The 15,277-nt window shown below is 36.3% G+C and overlaps 2 protein-coding genes across 2 annotated transcripts in view; both read left to right on the top strand.

The window, feature by feature from the left end:
• Positions 1 to 6,760: 6,760 nt before the first annotated feature.
• On the top strand, positions 6,761 to 12,013 carry LOC135634217 (uncharacterized). Its single transcript, XM_065144533.1, has 3 exons — positions 6,761 to 7,112; positions 10,640 to 10,792; positions 11,579 to 12,013. The coding sequence occupies exons 1-3, from the start codon at positions 6,864 to 6,866 to the stop codon at positions 11,825 to 11,827; spliced, it is 651 nt and encodes a 216-aa protein (XP_065000605.1). The 5' UTR covers positions 6,761 to 6,863; the 3' UTR covers positions 11,828 to 12,013.
• A 943-nt stretch (positions 12,014 to 12,956) lies between these two features.
• The window catches only part of LOC135634216 (MLO-like protein 13), a 30,371-nt gene continuing 28,050 nt past the window's right edge, over positions 12,957 to 15,277 (top strand). Inside the window, exon 1 of the mRNA XM_065144532.1 lies at positions 12,957 to 13,700. Within this exon, the coding sequence (XP_065000604.1) occupies positions 13,578 to 13,700 (123 nt within the window). The 5' untranslated portion in view covers positions 12,957 to 13,577. The remainder of the gene's footprint in view (positions 13,701 to 15,277) is intronic.

The raw sequence follows: 15,277 nt of genomic DNA, 5'->3' as shown, positions 1-15,277 counted from the left end.
GCATCGTAATGATTCGACACATGCATCCTATTGTTCCGCATTTGCTTTTGATATGTGCCTCTTCCAGTTTTATTTCTTTGGATATTGAATTCATCTAACTTTTTTATTTCAATTGAGCTATATGTGATTTCTTGATATTCTTGTATGCTCTTGCTTTTATTTCCTTTCAAATCTGAATACATTTGTGAAAGATTATGTTTGTATCGTATTGACTCGAAAGGCATATGTACATTTCGTTGTTCCGCATGTGCTTCCGATATATGCTAATTTCATTATTCATACTGTCCCTTTATACTCTAGTGTTTGTGAGATAAATGTGAACCTTTGCTAGAAATTGTAAAGGGAGTTATGCTTAGAGCCCGCGATGCTCTGTCGGCCCCCTATGACTTCACTCAGACGTGCGTGGATGGAGCTCCTAGACGTGGGAGACTTATGTTTGGTGGTCATTCAGAAATGGATGGACCATATTATGTTATGATCCCACTTCACCTTCTATATGTTTGATATGATATCCAATGTTTTGGCTATGTTTCTATGCATGCTTTGGATAAGAATGAAATGAATGCATCGTCATGTGTAATTTGAGCTTTTATTCATGTTTTGTTCTTTGATTTGTTTCCGAAATGTTATAAGTCTTTGTTATACCTTGAAATTACTATATGCCATAGATATTCTCCTTATGTCAATGATATGCTCCAATTATCCTTCCTCGATTATATGAACAAAACATGCTTCGAACGAAATGACATCGTAATTCTGCACTTAAACAACACATGCTTCTGTTTCATCTTGTATCTCTGTTTTATATTTTTGATACCTTATTTGTTTGAAAAACTGTCCTCTTTGTTATGGATATGTTAATCGCTTGCTGAGCTTTATATGCTCACCCCGTTGATATATAAATTTTTCAGGATAGCTTATCGCTCGTTAAAATATGTAGTTTGGGTTGAGGCAGTGGGAAGCTAGAAGATTTTGGGGCAAATCTTTCGTACTTGATATGTTGATGTTGTATAAGTTCCTTTTGTGTGTATCAACGACAAATTTAGATTGATGTATCCTGTAAATATTTGAAAAGTACCTCTCATGTTAGGATTTTGGGAATGTTAAGTTAAAATTATGTAATGAATGATATAAACATGTGGTACATGTTGGTTTTGTAATTGTATAGATTCTCACAACTATGGATTTATGATGTGGTTATGGTTTAGTTAAGTTACCTTTGGATTTTAAAAATCATCTAGTGACATGATGTATGATTATAAACTGTACAGGTTTTGTGAATTGTGGATTGTGGAGGTGAATGACTTGAATGTTTTTCTTAGTGACCTCAAATGTGTGATTGGATCCTGGATTGTTTGTTGAATTATAATATTATCAATTTTGAGTTAGGTTCACACCTCCCGAATGAAAATTAAATTCGGGGGGGGTGCGCGTGACAGTACCACCGCCCAGACCACTTGGGAGACTGGGTCTTCTAGCGGTGCCACCGCCGGCCATGTTTTCAAGGGATGATTGGGCTGTTTAATCCGGCCCAAATCAGCCCTGTTAAGGGCCTAGTTAGCCCCTAATTAAGTTAGTGGGATTACCTCCCAATCCTAACTTAATGTATGCTCTAACTATGATAATTAAGACATGATCACAATACTTCTTGTTCCGGTGCGTCAATTGCTCTTCTGGCGAACTTCCGACGTTCTTCCGGCGAACATCCGACGAACTCTCGGTAATACTCGGGCGGACTCCCGGCAAGCTCCTAGACTTTATGATGATCTTCTTGGTAAGTTTCAACGAGCTTCTTTGGCAAGCTCCTGGACTTCTCGGTTGGTTCCGGCAGAACTTCCGACAAACTCTCGTACTCCCAACGTGATCTCGATCTTGACTCTGGCACAACACCTGCTTTATGTCTTACGACTATCATAGTTAATCTGCACACTTTTCTCAACATATAGATTAGATCAAATAAATTACAATTGACTTCATTATCAAAATCCGAGATTTAACATAATAAAATCGATAGTGACTTCGTGGCTGATGATGTCACGCCCCTCAAAAAAGATCAATAATATTAAATTTTTCATCAAAAACCAATCCAGGATCCAAACTAACATTTGAGGACACTGAAAAACATTCTGTCAAATTCATGTCTATAAAACATGTGCAGTTTATAATCATATATCACATCACTCGATAATTCATATTTATGGCAACCTAAGCCAACTTAACAAACATGAACAACATTTATAAATCCATAAGCTTAGTAATTTATACAATAAGAACTTTAACCATTTACCACAAGCTCATATCATCGTAAACTAGACTTAACATTTCGAAATTCCAAATAAGAGAGATCTTCTAACACTTTTACATGGTATATCCATTTCGATTCATCGATAATATTTTATTACATACAAAATATGCTTATACAATAATAACATAATAACCAACAAGGCTTGCCCACAATTCTGAATAGCTATCCACTATCTCAGCCCAATACAAACATCTCAAAGAGTGACAAGTTGACCTGAAAGATTTATATAACAACGGAGTGAGCTAAAAACAACTCAGCAAGTGACAAAGCATATCTAGAACAAGAAGGGACAGTTTCAAACAAACAAGGTATCACAATGCAAGACAGAATCCAAGAATTTTCAAGATACCATATCATTAGATACAAAATCATATGTGTCATGTCATTCAAAACATATTTGATTCATAACAAATGGAGCATAGAATAATTGGAACTTATCAATAGCGTATGAAATGTTCCGGAGCATATCAATGACATATGGAATATTTCGAAGCATCCCAATAATAGATTAAATATTTCGGAGCATATCAATGACATATGGAACATTTCGGAGCATAACAATAGCAAATTAAACATTCTGAGCATAACAATAGCAAATGAAACATTTCGGAGCATATCAAAGGCATACGAAATGTTTCATAGCATATTAATGACAAATGAAACATTTTAAAATATATCAATGGTATGTGAAGCATTTAGAAGTATATCAATAACATAGGAAACATTTTGGAGCATATCCATACAAAATACGAAATAGAAGCTCAGACGTCGTACCCTAGCATAGTGCATGTGAGGTTTAACTCAATGGTGGCTCCATGCCGTGATGAGTTCTCGACTCCATCCACGGGTAGCCCTTTCCTACTTGAGCCCTCTCACCTTCCGCAAGTGCTAGGTCGGCTCTAAATTTCATATCAAGCAGATAGAAGGTGAAATGGGATTCCAAACATAATATGGTCTATCCATTTCTGAATGACCACCAAACATAATCTAGAGCATCGCGGGCTCTAAACACATACCCTTTACCATTCTAGCAAAGGTCCAAATAATCCCACAAACACCAGAGTATAAAAGGGTATTGTGAATAATAAATTGGGACATATCAGAAGCACATGCAGAACAACGAAATGTACATGTGTCTTTATGAGTCAATACGATGCAAACATAATCCTTCACAAATGTATTCATATTTGAAAGGAAATCAAAGCAAGAGCATACAAGGATTCCAAGCAATCACATATAGCTCAATTCAAATAAGAAGGTTAGATGAAATCAATTTCCAAAGGAATGAAACTGGAATAGGCATATCGAAAGCAAATACGGAATAATGGGATATACATATGCCTATATGAGTCAATACGATATAGCATAAACGTTAAACAATAGTTTTCAAGAATGTAAATAATTTTAAGAACAAGAGCATACAAGAATTCAAAGCAATAATATAAAGCTCAATTGAATAAGAAAGCTAAATGAAATCAATTTCCAAATGAATGAAACCAGAATATACGAAATCGACTAAAGTTCGATTTATGGCATAATTCAAGAGGCATATCGAACAAATGATTCAAACTATCAATCATGCTCCAATATACTCAAGAAAGCTATTGTGAAAGATATTTCAATCTACTTTCAAATAAAATAAGTTTCGTATGAACCGAAGTTTCCAACAAAGAATTACAATAGATTTAGTAACCCAAGATCAAAGAACAAATCACATGTCGACCGACGTCCAATCTTCTGATATATTCACTCCAGCCTAATGTCCAATTCCTTCTACTTTAATCAAATTATCTTTTCTAATCGAAGTTAGTCCTACATCACTCAAAATGCTAATTAGATCATAAACATATCAATTAATTTCATCATCAAAATTTGAGATTCAACAGCATTTTGATATCAAGTTTGTTTAAAACTATCCTCTCTGGTCATGGATATATTAGTCACTTACTAAGCTTTGTAGCTAACTTCGTTACTACATAAAAATTTCAATTTAGCTTATCACTTACTGAAATATTAGAATTTGGCTGAGGTAGTCGAAAGCTATTCAGATTGTGGGCAAGTCTTTGTGGGTTATTATATTATTTGTATAAGTATAATTTGTGTGTAATGAAATGTTATCGATAAATTTGAATTGATATATTGTATAAAATTTTAAAAGACCTTATTAAATTTTAGAATGTTAAGTTTAGTTTACGATGATAAGAACTTGTAGTAAATGGTTGGTTTTGTGATTGTTTAGATTCTCAAATTGATAGATTTATAAATGTTGTTAATGTTATATTAAGTTGGCTTTGAGTTTTCTGAATTATTGAGTGACGTGGTATATGATTATAAATTATAAATATTTTATATATGTAAAAATTATTTGAATAATTTTCAGCGTCCTCAAATGTTAGTTTGGATCTTGTATTGGAACGTTGATGAATTATATTTTTTTTTTTTTTTTTAAGATAGGTTCATACCTCTTGAATGTGATAATTTGGGGGTGTGACAGACATAGTAGCTAAGAAAGCATGGGATAGTGAAGGAGGGGATGACCTGAGAGGAATAGGTGATTCATGCATCTTCGATTTCACTCTTAAAAAAATATTTAATTAGTTATATATAACTTAATAATGATTAATATAAATCATTAAGTTATCAAATATATTATTTATAGTAGGCATATGCTTTTTTTATCCCTAAGTTGAAGGATCTAACGTTATTTCTATATGTATACAAAATTAAATATTATAACTAGGGAAAACTATATCAAAAGTTTTGTGGAGAATAAATTACAATAACCATAACAAATGATTAATATAAAATTAAATTATTTGCTCAAAGCTCATGCATCAAGGCATATCTTTTTAAATATTACATATAACGTTTTTTCAATATGAGTCTTACACCGATTTTAGTTATTACTGAAAGAATTATAAAAACTTAAATCCTAATTAGCATCAACATCGAGATATATGGTTCAGTTGTCAATCCTTCTTCGGACTAGTAGAGGCTGATTAGTATGAACCCATTTGATCGACCTGAAACTCTGATTTAAGGAACAGGAAGCGAGATATCTCTATTATTGAAACTATAATAGTGGACTTCTTATAGGTTCCATTGTATATATCAAGGCTGGATTTAGTAGTAGAGTAGTAATACTAAACTAACCTCCGATTAAATCAAATATAGGTTAAATTGTAGGAATAAAAATAAAAAATTTAGAAGAAGAACTTGGAGGCATACCAGCAATGTCCTAAGCGTGTTCCTCGACCTCATAAGTCAGTCAGATTCTTTTATTCTAAGAGTACAATAACAATAACGAACAATACGAAGATATTCTACGCTAGTAATAAAAGAGAAACAAAATAATAATAAAAAAATAATAAAGAATCATAACCAATAATCGAGTGCCACCTGGGAACACGTGCAAACGTACACTCTCACACCCCAATTAGTGCAATAGTAATTACTATAGTAGAGATGAGTAATTTTATAATTTTACTTAAGTTTTTATTAAAATTTCTGAGGAGAGAGAAAAAGAGTTAAGGTAGAAATCCTTCTAACCCTGATTTAGAAATAGTTATTGCATTCTTTAAAGCTAGATTTAGGATTGATGGTTGGTAGAGGTAGGTAGCGTGGTTGATTCTAAAATTTGTCATGCTTCTGAGTTTGATTTCTACTCCTGCAGTCATGCTGGAATACAGGTAGGAAAATGTCAAAACTTTGTGCCTGTATAATTCATTATTGCACTTAAGACTGCTAAATATCAAGAAATAGATTCAAACTATAGTTATTAGACCTCATAATCTTTTCAAGTCTTTTGATTACGACAAGGATGCATCGGATCGGAGATACAAGCTTCTCGTCGAGCTAATGCTAAGAAGATTTTATCTTGCGTATATGCTCGTTAAAAAGATCGTGTTTAGCGAAAGCATACGATCTTATTGCATATTATTCAACATTTAATGTTGTTTGGACAGCAAGAATCTCAGTGAACATAAGTTAAAAAAATTCGCATGGAAAGAGTTTTGTTATCATTCATCATTAGAGAGATGAGGATGCCATCATCATTCATTTTTGAAGAGGAGAGGAGATGAAAGGAGATGAGAGGAGCATTACTCGTTTGATGCGTGTAACTCTCCTTTACCGTTTATCTCAAATATGATTGGATTTGAAACTCGACCCAATCCGCTTCGTAAGATTCAATTTGAATGGATTACACCTAAATCGAGACCGTAATCGGATCAGATTCATTTTTGGATTAGTTAGGTTTGAATCAGATTATTGGTTGAATAAAAATAATTAACTTGAGTTTAAGAGTGTTTTTGGTAAATAAAAAAAAAGAACGTTTCGGTAAAAACTAAATATGGAAGTGTTATCCGGTAAAATTTTATTATTAATTTTTTTTTTTTATAAATTGCCCAAGTTAAAATGCAAATTGTGCTTATATTTTCCCACGCCCCCCACCCCCTCTCCCCAACTACCGCATCGAAACATAGACCTGTGAAGAAGGCGAAGGCGTCGTCATCGCCTCTCTTCATTCTTAGGAGTATATAACGAGTAAAATACAGGAATGGAGGTGGTGGGGGGTCGCCTGGGCCGCTTGTCGACCCGGTACGCGCCGGCGACGGTCTTCAGCGGCCCGGTGAGGAAGTGGAAGAAGAGGTGGATCCCCCTCTCCGCCCCCAATAGCAACGCCGCCGCCAACGCCAACGGTGCTCGCTCCAACCTCCTTCTCTACAAGTGGGCTCCCGTCTCCTCCCCGGCCAACGGCACCCCCCAGGCCGAGGAGCCCCCGCCGAAGAAGTTCCGATACGTTCCGGTAACCGATCCCCTTCTTTCTGACGGATTTCTATTTCGATTTCGGCTGTAGAGTTTGGTTCTCTCCTGGGCAGATTTGGTACGATCTGCGCCCTAGCGTTGGATTGTGCCATTTTTTAGGGTTTGGTTCATTTGTTTTTCAAGTTCATGGAGTTGATTATTAAAAATTAATGACGGAAAAAGATTTTATTTGTTGTTTTTCTTTTCCCCTTTGTTAACCTAAAGAATGCAAAGATAACTCGATCGTATAATGCTTGACATGTGATCTGATTCCATGTGTTGATCAAACTATGCGGTTGGCTCAACATTTGAACTTTCAACTGCTTAATTTTGCCTTTCAGGCCTTTATTTTTTTGGTGTTTGACGAGTTTTCATGTCGTTGCTTGAGCTATCTACATGATAAGATTAACGTTCATTTTTTTCCTCGCCAGAATGTAGCGTGATGCAGATCACTTTAGAAATGTCAAACCCTTTCGTAATTTATAATTCTAGGGAGTTAGTTATAGAGCGCAACACAAATATTAGGATATTCTATTGGAGATCTGATGTTGTTTTGTGATTGTATGTGAAACAATATTAACAACCATCTAATCCTGGTCCTGGTTTATAGATAAGGGAATTGTTGACAGTACAGAGATTTACAGAAGCCAAAGATATAGTTGGCATGTAAAACTAATATTTCTATTGGATTGTTTTTTAAGCTGGTGCAACCAAGGAGCAACTTTCCATAGTTTCTTGAGTTCCAACAAATGACTAGCTATGCATGCTATTGGATTGAGAAAGATCGTTAATCAATATCTGGCATGCAGTTTAGATCTTTAAGCCTCAGATAGCATGTTAAGCAGTATTAATACTTTTGTTTCCTGGGCAATGTGTCAACATCCTATTCTTTCCTACTAAATGTATTTTCTCATCGTGGAGAGCTCCTGCATCACTCACTTTTTGGTCTCTTAAGATACTGGAAAAAACAAACTAACAAGAAAACAAACAGACACACACACACAAAAAAAAAAAAATTGTCCTGCAATTACCCTACTTTTTATCGATGTGGTGAACTATTTGCTAGATCTTAAACGATGATAGGACTTTTAAGGAATCTACACCTTGTGGCCATGTGATTGAAGGGGTTTTATCTATGGAATTATATCAGCTTAGACTTCCCAGTCTAAAGCTGGCTGCATGAGGTAACAAGCTTCTACATCTCTTGTTTCAACTTCCATTCTTTGTCTGATTATGCTTTCATGTTATAACCATATAATTTCGAAGTTTCATCAGTGGAATAGCAAGAATTAATAAAGAATTTGTCAATATCTGAAGTTTTATCTGTTTATGTGTTTATATGATGACTACCCGAGTCCAAATTATTTACGTATTGTTTTTGTTCCAAGGTAAGAAGAAATTTGTGGAAATACCATGGTCTATATTGTTGTGGTTGTAAGATTATCTCATCGTTGTTTCTTCCATCCCATGTTAAGTGTCAATTAAGTTTTGAAGATGCTGTAGGAAATTGTTTGTAGAACTACTAGAGGGGAAATAATGCTTGAAATAACATTAATGGATTCTGTTTCTCAGAGTTTTTGGATGTTAATTATGATGTTGTAGACTTCTTCTTACCTAAAAAGAAATTAGACATAACTTTCTCTGTATGCTCTATAGTTTATCCATTTCCAATCAAATCAGTTCAATTTGTCCTATTTTTTGCAGTATGTTAAATGTTTCTTTCTATTTTTTTCAAATATAATTGATTCATTGCGGAATTTGATGTAGTTATTGGCTTTTGTTTGAGAGATCAGATAGATATGCTTCGTCTTGTTTTTGGAGTTCAAACTTCAAAGCAAGGTTTTTAATTTCGAATAATACCGTCCGTACCGAGTGGTATATACTGATCCGTCAGCAGACCGATGCACGGACCGTCCGCTACCGGGTGGTAGCATCGATTGCGAATGTTTCCATTCCTAAATCGGTCGGTGACGGAGAAGAAAGAAGAGGGAGAAGAAAGAGATCGATGACGAAGAAGAAAGAAGAGGGAGAATAAAGAAGAGGAAGAAGAAAAAAGAAAACCTAGAGATCCGGCGTGGCGATGAAGCCTCGGCGACGTTGTAGGGAGAAGTGATTTCTTCTTCCTAATAGAAGAAACCGAGCGAGGCGACACCTTTTTTTTTCGTGCGGGGAAACCAAGCGACGTTGTCGGGGCGATGTTGCCTTTCCCCCTTTTTTTCTTTTGCGCGGAGGAAACCGAGCGATGTTGCCTTTCCCTTTTCTTTCTTTTTGTGTGGGGAAACCGAGGCGACATCGTCTCGATGACGTCGCCTTTCCCTTTCTTTTTTTTTTTCCGTGGGGAAACCGAGCGATGTTGCCTTTTCCCCCTTTTGTTTCACACAGAGAAGGAAGGAACCTCCTCCTCACGCGGGTAGAGCCATTGTTTTTATATATATATATATATATATATATATATATCGAGCGGTATACCGAAATGTATTGCTCGATATACTTATACTGTACCGTACCGAACTGAACTCGAAACACCGGTATAATATGAAATTACAAACCTTGCTTCAAAGTATGATAGAAGTTTTCAAAACCATAGAAATTGTTAAATTCTCTAAATAATTTGATTTCCTTATTCAACTTATTGGGGTTTTTCCTCCTTTTTAACCTGTTACATATACTTATTCAAACTTTACCTGTTATTGTAAACAATATTGTTTGGTAAAAAGAAGAAAACCAACTGATCTATGTTGATAGTTTTTTTTCTTAATGAATGTATGAAGAAATCTAAATCTGCTGCTGGTGTTCTGATTATATAACTAATCCTGTCATTGACACCATTATGCTTACAGTTAACATGTCAGGGTCCAGCTGTTTTGTGCACCTTGAATATGATGCTACAATTATGTCTATGATCTACAAAACACAAAAACATCTTTTCTTTTCTTTTTGTAACATATCTATACGTGCTTCTAACCAAGGTTCGCAATTTCAGTCCATATCGATGTACCGAGCCTTGCTCGGTATGGTACATACTGAGGTGTACTGACGGTATAGGTACAGGTCATACCTATACTTGTATGCCTAAAACAGGACGTATCGGTACAAATTGGTAACAACTGAAATTGACCGTTATCGCTTGGTACAGGTTGGTAACAGTTGGATTTCGACCTTTACTGTCCGATACAGCCCTGTATCGCCTGATACGGGGTCAAAACTTTGGTATCGCCCGGTAGTGGGCGGTCCGCATGCCAAGAGGTTCTCGGACCGGTGCAGACCGCCCATTTCGGGTGATACACATCAAAATTAAAAACCTTACTTCTAACCACCTAGAGATGTTAACATATTATCGCTCTCTTATCTTTGTTCATTGGAATGAATCACATTTTGTTTTATAATCATCATGCACAAACATTTCCCTTGAGGTATTATTTATTGTCTATATTAATACTGGAAGAGTGTAAACTTTGCTATGCAATATGTACGTATTCTAGTATATACTCATTAGTTGATGGTTGTAATATTTTATGAACCATGCAGATCTCGGTAATTGAAGAACAAAAACAAGAAGCTGCTGAAAAGCTTGATGACGAGAATAAACCTGTTGAAGCTGATCCTTCTTTGCAGCCAAACCAGATTGATTCTTCTGATACAAAACCTGACATGAATAACATTGCAGTGGAAGAAGCCCAGGTGACAATATGTGTCTCTTGTCATTTATTTTCTGCTTCATTCTTGGATTATTTGCATCATACATGACTGGACTGATAAGCTTATTAAGACAGATGGAAAATAAGTACAGAGTATGATCATTTTAGTAATATACTAGATCTTAAAACCACTTGAAGCAGCAAGCCTTTGTGGACCATTGATTACATAAATGCACACCTTCATGTTAGTTCCACCAATAATTGATGCTATAGAAATTCATCTTGTCATGTGGGGAATGAATATGTGAGCTGGAGCTGGTTTAATTTTTGGATGGTCAAATACAATGGATAATGTAGCCTTTTAGAGAAGATTAGAAATTTGGCTTGAATAGCCTGATTAAGTTAACTTCAAGACTGCATCTGAGCTCATGTAGGATTGTATTGTTGAGCAAAGTTAGCCACCAACTATGTTGGTCCATTGGAGATGGTGGTTCTCATAAGGTTCTGTATACGGTTAGCTCAACATTTGGCTGCATTTCGTCTATTGTCATCTTGCACTAACTCGACCAGCCTTAAGTTGCTATAAACAAAGTCAACAATGCACCCTATTTTTCATGGAATATTGTGGCTCTTTTTCCTGTTCGAAAATGAACTTGTACTAGGAAATTGTCCTTTTCATTTGGACTGATGCATTTGTAATGCTTCTTTTCATTTGCTGCAGAATTGTTCCAATTATTATTCTTTCTGAAATATATACACCAAGGATATTTATGTCTTCAGGTTTCCTAAAATGAGAATGAACTCTTAAAAGAATTGTATCATGTTCCAGGCTTCAGACAAGGACCAAGTTGCAGCAGAGGATAGCAACCGAACTAATTTTGACTTGAATTTGGGTTTGAAAGCTGCTGAAGGTGACCGGGAAACCAAATCCAGAAATGCTGAGCAGGATGAAGCAGGTGATCAGCCAGATAAAGTAAGCTCAGGCAAGAACATGGAAATGAAGTCTGCAACAAATTCAGAACCCCCAAATAAGCTGAAGAGGAAAGCTGTTGCTGCCGATCTTAAAACGAGAGTATGACCTATTAATTTGGCATTGTTTACACTCTCTTTTTTTTTTTTTTTTTAATTTTTGGTGCAATGAGCAAGAAGCATATGCTGCACCCTCCTTGGTCCACCATTAAACTTGCATACATTGTTGTTGATCTGCTACTTAATATTGTGACCTTTTGTTCGTTGTTCAGGTTAGCTGAACTATCTTGAACTATGAACTTGTTCTGGAAGCGATTTATTTAGCAACATATATGATGATGAAGCTCCAGTGGTAGTCATCATTGTGAAAGTTGAATACCATCTTCTATATATCAGCCTGGAGGGCGTGTAAGATCTGTAGGAAACTCGGCTTTTTGTTGTGTTCTCTTATATGTATTCTGTGGAAGACAGAGGTACGTTTATATACCACGTCTTGCAATTAGTAATGTGGAGCGGGTTGGGGCCCCACCAACTGGAAGGACGTTTTGGGGGTTTCAAACGGGCCGAATCACCGATGGAATCTTCCCGGAAATGGCTCATGTACCCCCCATTTCCGGTCGCGACGCCACATCACCCCTGGGAAGGCTGGACGGGCGAGTCGATCCGCCCCAACTAGCAGCAGCAGCGCCTGTCGTCCTCTCGGACGAGATAACGGTGGGGATGACGGCGCACCTCCACTGGATCATGGCGCGGCAGTAACGACAACAGGGCATCAATCGGAGGAGGCACACGAACAAGAGAGCCTAACCTGCTAACAGTTAAGCTCGCTCCCGTCTCCAGCAGCCGTGTTTGGGGCGGGGTTTTTTCCATGCTGCTCGCCGCACGGAGCCCGCCAGATGCTCGTCGATATGCTTCACTTGGATCACCCTCTTCAGAGTGGCCCGGGCAGGAGGCATGTTTGCTCATTTGGCAAAATGGCAACGCCCATCTCATATCTATAAGTAATCCACGGCAGCAAAAGCGTGGAAGGAAGCAGTCGTGTGCTCTGAACTTTCTTTTTGGGTGAAGTTGTGACATCGGTGCAACTTTACCGGCAAGAGTTCAAATCTGCTCTTGCAAATTGAAGAACGACTACGAAAGTTAATGAATGTAGTAAATAATACAAAATAAAATAAAGACTCTGGAAAATAGCATGAAAATTTCCTTCAAGAAAGGCGGAAGTTAACAAATGACATGATGGGGGATAACATTAATCTCATCTTGTTCATTATTTTATGGATAAATAATAATATGATGAATTTGCGCGGGTCATTATGATTTCTCTTGATTTGAAGTTTATAAGTTTAAGTGATCTAAAAAGTTTTAGGAAAAATACGCAAATGTTTAAGTTTTTTGTCATTTTGTAGCATAGCGACCTTCGATTCTTGAAATTGCGATCTCTCCCTATTCACCTTCCAACCTCTCTCTCTCTCTCTCTTGAATGCTTACTTCCACTGTTCGTCACTTCCTCTGCCAATTTCTTTTCTTTTCTGTGATTTTATTTGGCTGTTTGAACACCCGTTCATCCATTCCATGATCCGTCTCTCCAAGAGCCGCCTCCTCGTCTCCTCCATGGAAGAAGCGGAGGAAAAAGAGACCTTTGTCTGTATCCCATACGTAAAACCAAAGAAACCCTTCCCCGTTGTCTTACACTCCTCCGCTTCCCTTTATTCCTGCCTGAAACCAGAGATTCCTTCCTTCTCGTGCTGGATATCAATCTCCTTTCCTCCTCTTTCCCCAATAAAATCTCGGCCTTTAGACAATGGGACAGGGGAAGGTAGTAGTGGTGGTGGTGGTGGGATCGATAAGAGCTGCCGGCAATGGCTGCCGATGCTCCTTCCGAGACCCTCGAGTACACCCCAACTTGGGTGGTGGCGACGGTATGCAGCGTCATTATCATCATCTCCCTCACCGCAGAAAGATCGCTGCATTGCCTGGGAAAGGCACGACCTTTGAACCAACTGTACCATTTCCTTTTTTTGATCGTTGGTTCTTGATCTTATTGCTGATGCGTATTGGATGAACTCCGCTGAGTACTTGGGTTCAATTTCTTGTGGACAAGATTCCCTTTTTGTTGAATTGTGCTAAACGTTACCAAGATGTCGTCTTATCAAATATTTTCCACTCACCATTTGGTCTTTTCTCTTAAAGATTACCGACGCCCTCGGTAATTCTCATTCTTGATATAGTATAAGTATCTTTCTGTTTGTTTTAAAAATCATAATAGCTATAGATTAGTAACACTAATTTTTCAATAAAGAATTTTTATAATTTAACTTATTTGACAGCCTTTTCCTTGTAAAACTCAAATGTCCTAGGTCCTTGAGGTATCAAATTTAAGTGTAAACATGGAAAGTTCATTGTTTAGTTTTTTCCTTGCGTTAGCTGTGGCTGAAAGTTGGTTGGATATTACGACTCTGAATTTATTTATAAATATGTTCTGTTCATGTCTTCTTTTTTTCAGTCTAATCTTTGATCGGAATTCTTTCTATAGATACAGGTCATCTTATAACCATGCCTAGTCGTTTGAATACTTCATTTTGTGTTAATGCATATGAAATTTTATGAGCTATTAAACATCATTCTGATTAACCATATGCTTCTCTCCACAGTTAATGTTTCTCGCATTTTCTTCTTCAAGCAACTCGATTCAAAATTATTAGAGACCAATTAACTACATGTGAAGTTAAAAAGTTATCCCTAAATTATGCATGACTAATTCAAAAGCAAGTAATGAATGGTAAGCTAATCATGCTATGTACTGCTAATCCTAGTGGTGAACTTTGTAGTCATTGTCTATTATTTCACCATTTGCTTCTATTTACATATTAAATCTTATTATCTTTTCTTTTGATCTTTTTTTTTGTCAATAAATATGAATTATGTACAGAATATGTCAAAATGTTATATCTTCTAGGTCCATCTCTTTCTCTGTATCCATGTCAATTCTTTCTGAAATTCTGTAGAACTTAACTGGAAATTTCAATCTGTTTAATCTTCTCTTTGAATATGTTATACTATCTGGTTTAAGTCATTCTCTTTGTTCTAATGCTTACTTTCAGACTTGCTATGCAAAAGATACAATTGATGTGTATAAGTGCTGTAATAATTCTTCTTTGAACATAATTATTATTCCGTACCTAGAGCTTTGAATATATATTTTGACAAGTTGTGTCAGAAACATAATGATTGACTAAAATTTAGTATGTAGCAGTACCAATTTCTACTGCATATGGTTATATCTTTTGTCACAAGTATAAGTTCATATCTGTTAACGTTTTTAAAATTACTATGATGATACATTTTCGGTGTCTATTCGTCAGCCCTTCTTGTTGCTATACTCAAAAGGATAATAGCTGATGGAAATATTATCTGATTTATCAATAATATAGGTAATATCATCAGTAACTCATTGTTCAGTCCTGACTTGCAGAACAAGAAGAAAATATCAGATACATGGTTTTTCAATGCATGTCTTTACAAACAAATTATATCTTGTATTTGCCTTCATATCATTTTG

Source organism: Musa acuminata, chromosome BXJ3-3, assembly GCF_036884655.1.
Source record: "Musa acuminata AAA Group cultivar baxijiao chromosome BXJ3-3, Cavendish_Baxijiao_AAA, whole genome shotgun sequence".
In the NCBI taxonomy this organism is placed as follows: Eukaryota; Viridiplantae; Streptophyta; class Magnoliopsida; order Zingiberales; family Musaceae; genus Musa; species Musa acuminata.
This window is presented reverse-complemented; position numbering and strand designations above follow the sequence as displayed.